At 40.7% G+C, this 11,228-nt stretch overlaps 1 protein-coding gene across 1 annotated transcript; it reads right to left on the bottom strand.

Annotated features, from left to right (window-relative positions):
* Positions 1-3,462: 3,462 nt before the first annotated feature.
* LOC114519383 lies at positions 3,463-4,449 on the bottom strand. Its single transcript, XM_028539508.1, has one exon. It carries the CDS (start codon positions 4,447-4,449, stop codon positions 3,463-3,465), a length of 987 nt encoding a protein of 328 aa, XP_028395309.1.
* Positions 4,450-11,228: the final 6,779 nt, after the last annotated feature.

Genomic DNA, 11,228 nt, shown 5'->3' with positions numbered 1-11,228 from the left:
AGTGGCAAGCCTGTTCCTATATTTATTTTATTTAAAGCACCTGGAAACGAGACAGCCTCCAACACTTTTCGACACTTTAGCTCGTAACCAATTTGTCGACTCTTTACCGGATGATGACATGCGTCTACGTCTACGTCTCCGTTAAGAACGACCACCTAACTGGCACTTGAGTTAGGCCCAGTTTATACTATCAAATTTTCTGTGATCACAGTTGGAATTTTCAAACAACAAATCCTAAGTTTTAAAAGATTTATTAAAAATACTGGAGGGAACTGTAACACTCATTTGTTAACAGTAAGTTATTTCATCCTAATATTCAGTACAAAATGTTTAAAACTTTCAGTTTAAGAATGCAAAATTGAAACTGTGATCACAGAAAGCGATTGACAGTGTAAACCGGGCCATCGCTTCATCTTGCTAATTAACAATTATTGGCGAATGCGAAGTGAATATAGGCTTGTAATCACTGAGCCTGTTGCGACTAATTAGTGTAAATTTCGACGTGTTTACAAATAATAATCAACATAATTTCATAAAAATTAATAATTACTTCGAATTTCTTATTTGAAAAACAACAAATCACCGGCCAGTGACTATCACCTCAGAGACAGTGAGTCTTGACCAATCAGAATGCAGGAGAATCAATAGGCACTTCGAAATTTATACTAGCTGTCAACAGAAAGTTTGAATCTCGCGAGGAACCAAAATACGATAAATGCCGGAAGAGCAGTGTACGCTTCCTGGGACATATCGTGAATGAAGAAGGTATTGTAGTTTATCCTAACAAAACAGTTGCTGTCTGTACGTTGCAAGAACGCAAGAATAAGACCGAAGTCAGAAGTTTCCTCGGATTATGCACATATTACCATCGGAAGTTCGTTCCTCATTTCGCTAACGTCGCCCGATCCCTAATGTAAACTCTCTGAGCAGAGTATTAACATGCACAAAGTCCAAAGAGTCGATTCAAGTATGATACGCGATAACTCAGTTATCTGCTAGCAGCCTAGCAGATAACTGAATTTTGCGTGATTGCGCGATTGTCAACCATTAGCCAATCAAATTGCTTTTACTACTATAATGTATAATAATATCAGTTAAATGACACAATTTTCTGATACAATGTTCTCGATAGGGTTTGAGGTTCAGTAACTAGAATTTGGTGTGGTTGCGGGTATGTGATATCAATTAGGTTTGGTTTATGGGTTGGAACTACACAATTTAGAAAGGGATTACACAGATTATGACATGCGCGCAAACCAACATAAACATGAATCTATACATAAATAACAGCTGATGATACTAATCAACACAACAGGATAAAAAACGACTTTCTTTGGTTAGCGCACACGAACTTGAATAGAATAAATTACTGCAGTTTGTTTAGCGTCCTCGCTCTATCCGATCTAATAATATACTGAAACCCGAAACCCCTATTACTGCATGCATTACGTCACCATGGCAATGGCACCATGTTGATATCTAACTACGTGTTTCAAACCTGCATATTGGCCTTTTAAAGGCGTTTTATGAGCCTTTACTATTAACATAACACATGGTTTGAAACAAATTAAAGCAAACTGAACAATAGATTATGCTAGTAAATATAGAATAGTTCGAGCTATGTACTGTACTTGTTCATTGCTTCTCTGTTTGACCTTCCTCCAGTAGCACGATTTTGTCCACCGGTCTCACGAGTTTAAATGAACTCGTCTTGAGCTTCACCGATCGCCCGTATTTGTTTAGACTTCCACCACGCGTCCGAGAGGCCAATTATACCGCGCCTTGTTCTCGATTAGCACCAAAACTTCGTCGTTTTGCCTTCGTTGGAGGGACGGTAGGTATTCCTTCAAACATCGACGCCAAAATACGTTTGCCATGTATTGCACCTGACGCCATCTCTTTCTGCCATAGCCGTCTTGCTTACAGAAAACACCAGGAGGGACACTTGATCCTGAGCGTAGCAAAAGTAGATGGTTTGGGGACAAGGGCCCATTATCTCGGGGGTCGTCCGACAATTTGGTAATGGGTCTGCTGTTCACTGCAGACTCGACTTCACACATAAGGGTGTTGAGGGATTCTTCGTCCAACTGCTGCTCCTTTAGGGTTGCCAGCATCATCTTTCTGACTGTCCGTATACACCTCTCCCAAGCGCCTCCATGATGAGAGCCAGCTGGGGGATTGAAGGTCCAATTAACGTTTTGCTGTAAAAGGGCTTCGTGTATTTGTGTTTGATTCCAGTTGTTTACTGCTTTCTTGAGTTCTTTCTCCCTTTATGAAGTTCCCCCCATTGTCTGACCGTATTTTTTCGACTGACCTCTTCTTGCAACGAAACGTCTAAGGGCGTTGATGAAGGACTCCGTGTCTAAAGACGCGGTCACATCGATGTGGATGCGCGAACAGTGAGACAAGTAAAAAGGACGCCATATCGCTTAACAGTTGATCTTCCCCGTTTCACCTCGAATGGCCCAAAGCAATCAACTCCGGTATAAGTGAATGGCGGCTTCGAAGGGATGACTCTGTCGCGTGGAAGATCAGCTATCTTTTGTTGGGACACTGGAGATTGACGTTTTCGACAGCTGTAGCATTTTCCGATAGTATTCTTAACTGTTGACCTTCCCTGGAATATCCAGTATCTCTCTCTAATGAGGGCCAACGTATGCTCCACGCCCGAATGCCCCGAGACGTGGTGGTAATAATTCACGATTAAGGTAACAACGGGTGGTTTTTTGGTAAGATGCAGGGGTGTTTTGCTTCGTCGTTGACTTCGGCTCGTCGCAGTCGACCACCAACACGCAGCAGGCCGTCTTTGATGGTGGGATCAAGTTGATAAATTCCGCTTGATTTCTTTACTCCTTTGGGATTTTCTTTCTTTCTTTCCTTCCTTCTTCGTCAATACGCCAATTTCTTCCCAGAATGCTACTCGTTGAACTTGCTTGACAATTTCTATCTCAGCTTCACGCAATTCAGGAACAGTTATTGAGGTAATCGTTGCCGTTTGTGTAGTCGTAACGCTCTCTTTTTCTCGAATACGACGAAGTAGATTTGACTTGAATCTCAAAACCCAAGCAACAACTCTTTTCAGCGGGCTCCAAGACGAGAATCTGGTAATAACAGTGGTAAGGAAGTCGCGCCCAATTGCTCCGCCCGCGAAGACTGCTGATTCTTTCTTGACTTCTGGATCGTCTGGTGCGAATGTAAGGTTGATATATTCGGGTCGCTGTGGCCAATACCTCGCAGGTTGCTGTAGAAATGTTGGACCCTGTATCCAGCGATGTAGACGAGCAGCTAAAACTCCTCTAGATGCGTCGCCGGCGGGATGCTTCTCGGTTTTGACGTAGTGCCACTGTTCCAAAGAGGAAGCCTCCCGTATCACTGATGCGGTTTGCGACGAAGGTCTGGAAACGCTTGTCTTCGTTCTCCAAGTATTTGAGGACGCAGGTACTATCTGTCTAAAACAGCGATTCATCGATTGGTAGGCTCAATTCCGCTTGATACATTTTGTTTAACTGCCGTGACTGCTGCAGAAAGTTCCACACGAAGAGTAGTAACTGACTTGATCGGCGCGAGGCGAGAATTTCCCATGAAAAACGAACACTTCACTTCACCTTGGTTGTTCTTGATCCTCAGGTACGCGACCCGCGACCCGCCGGCGACCGCTCCGTAACAATCTTGAGACGCGTCAGCAAAACGATGCAGCTGGGTTGACACAACTTCTTCATTATAAGATTTGAGGCAACGATCGTTTCCTAAATGTTCCAAGTTTGGTAGATCTAGATCTGGTAGCCATGACCACCAGCGATCTTGAAGCTTCACGGGAATCGTTTCGTCCCAGTCGAGCTTCATTCGGCATAATTCTTGCAGGATTTGTTTTGCTTGAAGAATGAATGGAGTGGCGAATCCCAACAGATCAAACACCCAACTTACTACCGACAATACTCCTCTTCTAGTCAGGGGACGCTCCTTGACGTTAATGCTGAACCCAAATTGGTCGCTTGAGACGCTCCACTGGACTCCCAGAACTCTTTCAATAGACAACTTGTCGAAGTTGAGATCCTTGATTTTCTCAGGTCTTTCTGACTCTGGTAGGGACTTGAGAAGCACTTGAGACGTCGAATTCCACTTGGTTAGCTTGAAACCGCCTCTCGACAACAATTCTCTTAGTTGGCTTGCCCTTCTTACTGTTTCCTCATCGGATTTCACTGATTTGAGGCAGTCGTCCACGTAGAAACTGACGGTAGCAATGGTTTGCTCGAACTCTGTCTTGTTGTCTTCTGCTGTTCGTTTCAGAGCAAAATTTGAACAACTTGGTGATGATATTCCACCGAAGAGATGCACTTGCATTTCGTACCCTTCGACTGGTTCATTGAACTTTCCATTCGGCCACCATAAGAACCGCAATGCACTACAGTCGCTTGGCTCAACGCGAACTTGGTAAAACATGGACACCATATCCGACTTCATTAATTGCCACTCTTTTTTCTCTAAATCTCGTGAGTACGCCGACTAAGTACTGGTCATATAGCAGTTGGTCGTTGAGTGAAGTATTACCATATTTAGCCGAGCAATATAAGACTACTCTTACCTTCTCGGGTTTGTGGGGATTCAACACTGGGTGATGGGGAAGGTACCACAGGATTTTTGATGGGTCTTTAGTTTCGCAATTCACCTTTCTCGCATAATCCTTGTTCAACAGATCTTTCATAAACGCCGTGTACTTCGTATGCACGATGGGTTCTCGTTGGAGACGTCGTTTAAGTGAATTCAGTCGTTGTTCAGCTAAGGGCTGGTTGTTTTGTAGTGGCGGTGGATAATTCTTCCAGGGTAGCGCGATCACGTAATGTCCGTTTTCTAACTTTATAGAATCCTCCATAATTTTTAAGGCCTTCTTATCGTCCTGGAACAATGACGGTCCTACTTCGTAGCTTAAATCGTTGAATTCGCGCGGTTGCAGTAGCTGTGGAATTGGTGTTCTAATACCTTGGTCGACTGCACAGAATTGGTGGTTGTAATTTTTGATATGCCTCTCCCAAGAGGACCATTTAGCACTCATTCGAAGACGGTCTTCGTTGCAAATGGCCTACCATTCTCACTAGGGCGCACTTCAATAGACTGTAAGGCTTCTGGTACATCGCTGGCAATGAGGAGACCGACCTCAGCATCAATTTCTCGTAAAGCTATATCCTTTAAATGCGGCCAACGTTGCACATTGTCTTCCTTGCCAATGGCGTCAAGCGAAAAAGGGAGGGATGGTCGCGAATACACCATGGTACATCTACGTGATTTACGGCGTTAAGGTCCGAAACTTTGAGGCTTACCAAGGAACATTGAACTGGCATGTTTTCTCCCTGCATTGTCATCAATGAAAGGCTCGTTGAGTTTCCACTTTCTTTTAGTTGCTTCATTAAGGTTTCAGTACAAAACGAAGTGTTCGATCCTGAATCTAGGAATGCATATGTTTCTACGATCGCTGACCCGCGTTTCGCTTTTACTCGGACTGGGACAATAGCCAGGGGCCGGTTGTTCGTACGGCGTTTAGCTTAAACGGCGTTTAGTCGCTATCCACCGTATTAATTATAATAGTTAAACGCGCGATAAAATCGCGTTGCACAAAGCCCGTTTTGTAGCGCGTTTAACTATACGTTGGATAGCTCAACCTTAACTGGTCAAAACCGGTATTTTTCCCGCCAACTTCCAAAATACTACCATCATGGAAGGCAAAAGAGCAAGGAAGCTTAATTTTTCTGCGGCTGAATCCAACTTAATTGTACAATTAGCCGAAGAAAACCTTGCAGTTATAAGAGAAAGTTTTCGAATACTCTCATCAATAAGAAAAAAAAATGAAGTTTGGCAGTCATGCTGCGACAAAATTAATGCTTTGGGAGTCGCGAAGAGACGCGTTAAAGATATAAAAGAAAAATGGCGAACTATGTGTGGATCGGTACGAAAGGAAATTGCGGAAGAGAAGAAAGTACTTAGCAAAACCGGGGGAGGAAAAGCGCCTACACCGCCTAAAGAGACTTCACGAAGGATAATTGAATTAATTGGAGACGAACCTGGATTCTCAGGGATTGAAGGTGGTATTGAATCGGGTAAGTTAAATTATTTTCAAATTATCATTATTATCATGGGTGCATTGCACAACAAAATATCATTTTATATTTTAAAAATGGCGACAGTGCATTTGCAAGTGTTTCACATTTAATCTGTATGGGAAAGTATCAATGTTACCCAAATATCATGCAGATTTATATGAGATAAGTAAAACATAATTATGTGTTAATATTCTAGCATTTTGTTTCGTTTATTTGAGGTGTCTTCACCTTGGCTTCTTTGTAAAACACTTTATATAAACCGAGGGCCGTGGCTACCGTCTACTAAAATAATACTATTATTTACTATTATCTACTAAAATAATACTAAAATTATATAAGAGGGAACGTAACTTGGGTGTTTGTTTTTTTTCATGACAAACTATACCACAGATATGGTTTGTGGATTAACTGTTTTTTATGAATAGATAGACAATATAAAAATATTCATAAAATATTGTGTTGACTATTATGTATTCACTTATTGCAGGAATTAGTTATGTAAGTGAGACTGATCTCTCAGAAGCCACCACTTTAGAGTTAGAAATTGTGGACCCATTGCTAGTAGAAGTTGATGAAGATGATAATGGTATTGAAGTGCCAGCAGCAAAAACAGCCTCAAATTAAAGGCTGAGCCTGCTGCTCCTCCAAAATGAAAGAAGCAAAAGGTAACCCATCAAGACATCCAAGCAATGCAGTTTGAGGTATTAAAAGTTGAAAAGTTTAAAATTGATTTGGAGGCGGAAAATTTGAAGCTAATGAATGAAAAGTTGAGGCTTGAAATTGAGGCCTTAAAGGCAAAAAAACAATTGTTTAACATTCTCGATTAGTATAAATGGATTTTGGAAATATGTGTACAAAAGATTTGAATTTTTTAAATTGTGTCAATGTGACTAAATGTTTATAACAATATTTATTTATTAATACGTACATGTTGTAATACAAACTGGATTATATATAATTAAATTACAGAATTAATTAAATTACTATTATTTGTACACAATTATACATCATTTAATAATATGACTGAATTAATTATATTTACATACAATATTTAGAAGTAAGTGTTTGCAAGATGATCTCTCACTAGTCGTCCTGTTTCGACACCCACAAAATCAACATTCTCAAATGCCTCTTCCTTCTTTAAATTCTGGTACTGGCTCATTCATATCGATAGCTATGTTGTGAAGAATGCAGCATGCTGTGGTTATGGCATACACCCTCTCAGGTGTCATACTCACTTCCGAGTAGGAAAGGTGAAAACGCCGTTTCAAAATGCCAAAAGTCCTGTCAATAATGGACCTTGTGATTCGCAGTGCTCGGTTAAGACTTCTTTGGGCTTGAGTCTGTGGCTCGGGGTAGGGTGTCATTAGGTAGGGTAAGCATGCATATAGCCACTATATCTCCTATGAGCACACCGTTTTCAAAATTTGTGTGCTCCAACTGATGCCCGATATGAGACGTACGAAAGATGTGACTATCATGTGGGGATCCTGGCCACTTTGCAACAACATTTATACATTTTCCTACGGAAAATATAGCAAAAGATGAAAAGTAGGGTCACCAAGGTGCATTGAATTTTAAAAACAATGTTGTTTTTTAAATCAAACAGAATATTTGTACTAGTTATGTGCCTTGTAGAAGCGTCCACGCAGACACAGTAACCCAAACATTAATAGCTTTGAACAAACAAGACATGGGCCTATATGCGGCAATATGCCTAATCTCAGAGCCTAATTTATATTAGGGACTTTGGATGGGCCTACTAGCTTAATTATGCCTGCTAGCTCGACAACAGCCTGCGAGCGGGCTATCATTAATGTTCTTTTTGTTTACCTTTTAATATCACAAAAAAGCACAGCTTAAAATTACCTTTATGATCACAAATCCATTGTACATTGATACTATGGTACCTCATTCTATTCACGAAGTCCCATTCGTTTTGGGATGAAGCAATTATATTATTATATTATTGAGTTTGAGGAAACCGTATAACGTTGTTTACTCTTCGACACAAAGCCAGAGTGACTGGACGAATAATACGGCTAACCGTGGACTTATCTAATCCGGCAACTGAATCTCCTGTCACCTGTTGGAAACTTCCCGATGCCAGGAATCTCAATGTAATTAACACCTGTCGATTTGCTGAGACGGCATAATTTCGGTTTGTCATGGGAGCTATGTCGTTTTCCAAAAGACGTGTTATATACTCAATGGTTCGTCTACCAAAACGATATCGTTGTCGTAGCTCGTGATCATTGTAATAATGCAAAATATTATCTATTTCACGCCTAAAATTTCTCTCAGCGTGTATATTAACTCGTGGAAGAACATAAAAAGGGATGCCAGGTACTCTGTACATCGCTATTTTGTAAAAAAAAGTAAGAATATAGAGAATTTATCCGCCGTATAGCAACTTAAACGGTCTCGAGAGACCGTTTAAGTTTATACAGTGGATAGGCAAAATTTAATCGCTGGATAGCGCTAAATGGGCTACGAACAACGGGATTTTTCAAGCGTTTAAATTTTATACGATGGATAGCGAGTTAAACGGTGGTTAGCAACTTAAACGCCGTACGAACAACCGGCCCTTTGAGCTAAACACCACCGTCTGATTTTATGACAGGTACATCCATCAAACGATTTACGTGAGCCGAAGCGATTTGATAATTTTGACCATACCTCTTCTTTAATAGCCGTGTTGCTTCGACGTATCCTTGACTGGGTTCCATGGAAAGACAGCTCTTCCTAATTCTTGTTCGTGACCTGCCATATATTGTACAAGATAGTACAGCCGCGCACTTGGATTCTTGGTCTTTGCCTCCACTAGATGCTCGAAGGCACGAACGAAATCACTGCAGCTAGTCGGGTCGCCATCACGATCTGCAACGTGGGTAATGTTAATGCAATAACACCTTGTTGTTGCTGCTCAATCAATTGCCGCAGCACGGTATTTTGACGATCTTGTGTTTCCACCAGGATTTGAAATTCGTAATATTCCTGCAAACACTCCTTTCGCGATTCTTGGATGCACACAAATACACAAATGCCTATAATGCAGCTAAACTATAGTTGCTAGAATGGACCAAGGACAAGGCTTGATAGACCGCTTTGTGCTATATAGCTGTATATACCGAATGCTCTTGTTGATCAACAAAGAAGGATACGACGACGCGATCGAACAACTGAAGCCTCATTTGGGTTCAACGATTTCAATTCGGGTTGCGAAGAGCTCGCAGACTACTCAAGTATTCTTGAAAAAAAACTCTGCCGATTCTGTTCCTGGTCCTATTCTTTGCTCTGCGAATTCCCCATTTACGAAGAGAAATATAATATGCCGATCCATAAATCGATCACAAACCGTATTAAAGACTTCCTACTGGTGCAACAATTCATCACGCCAGAACAATATAGTAGATAAACATCTATGCAATTCATTTACAAATTTAAACTCACGCATAAGACTAGGGATAGGGCCTATAGAACATCACACATATACACGTTATGATCAGGGTTAAGCCTTTTATTAAGTTTAAGCTAAACTTGCTTCGAACAAGCGGCCCCTGATCTTTATTGCATGCATTGTAACAGTCATACAACGTATTATTTTTCATCGTAACCCTATTTTCTAAAATTTCAATCATATCAAATAGTTTAAGTAGTATTAAAGTATTTTAGCCAATATTTTCCCACCTGTGTTTTTAATTGATAATGACGATACAATCTTCTTAAAAACACGCTTATTGACTATGTTTCGTTTTCAAAACACAATTATAGTTAGGGTTTGGTTTATGGGTTCGAACTACACAATTTATAAAGGGATTACACAGATTATGACATGCCGCAAACCAACATAAACATAAATCTATACATAAATAACAGCTGATGATACTAATCAACACAACAGGATAAAAAACGACTTACTTTGGTTAGCGCACACCAACTTGAATAGAATAAATTACTGCAGTTTGTTTAGCGTCCTCGCTCTGTCCGATCTAATAATATACTGACACCCGAAACCCCTAACTAAAGTCCTTATTAATGCATGCATTACGTCACCATGGCAATAGCACCATGTCCATATCTAACTACGTGTTTCAAACCTACACCTAAGTCAACTGACAGAGAAAAATTGTGAGTTCGCATGGATAGGAAAATGGCAAGAGTCGTTTGAAAATCTGAAGCAATCGCTGACTACAACGCCAATATTGTTTTGTCCTAACATATTGATTGGTTACAGATGCACCTGACTGTGCGATTGGCGCCGTCGTGTCACAGAACCGAGATAGAGAAGGAAAAGTGAAAACCTATCCAGCTAAACATTGAGTCGATCGAAGAGGAATTACTGCGCATCAAGTAGGAGTTGCAGAATTGCAGAAGAAGGTAACAGGTACATCCTCATTGCTATGCATGTACTTTACCAAATGGCCGGAGGCCTACTCATTTCCGAACATGGAGGCGGAAACAGTGGAAAAAGTATTGTTGTCAATTGGTATCTCGATTTGGAGTGGCGAGTTGCATTCCGTTCAGGGAAGAGACCTAGAGTCGCGGGTATTTTCTGAGATGTGGCAGCTCCTGGGAATAAAGAAAACCAGAACAACACCTTTTCACGCCTAGTCGGACGGAATGGTGGACGGAATGTTACAATCGTGCATTAGAACCACAGAGAAGAGATTTACAGAGAATGAAATGATCATTTAAACCCAACAAAACAAACAATTTACCGTTAATCTCCAAAACTTTAGTCCAAAAATGAAGATAATCCGGCCCAGTTAAGATAATCCAGCTCGTGGACACTCGTTTCAAAATTAAATCGCCTCATCAAGTCAAGCCTCTGTCCATATCTCTTCTGTGTTACAACATTGGCTGGCAATTTTTGTTGATGAAAACCGGAGAGTCGTTTGCAAACGTGGGATTTGCTATATTAAAATATTTTTATCGCTTCCCTTCATATCTAAAAGATACCTTGTCATGACGAGCTCTGTTTTCTGTGTTCTAGATCTCGTACAAAAACAACTCAGACACAGAGGTTGAATAATTTTGGCAATGTGCGTAATTGTCTAACGCACATGCCGATTTATTAATTTTTACTTAACAACAAATTAATTATTAATCAACAAACAATAAATTCAATTACTA

Source organism: Dendronephthya gigantea, unplaced genomic scaffold (assembly GCF_004324835.1).
Source record: "Dendronephthya gigantea isolate DGI-Jeju-01 unplaced genomic scaffold, DenGig_1.0 000013F, whole genome shotgun sequence".
NCBI lineage: Eukaryota > Metazoa > Cnidaria > Anthozoa > Malacalcyonacea > Nephtheidae > Dendronephthya > Dendronephthya gigantea.
The sequence above is the reverse complement of the archived record's forward strand: the minus strand, read 5'-3'. Positions and strand labels throughout refer to the sequence as shown.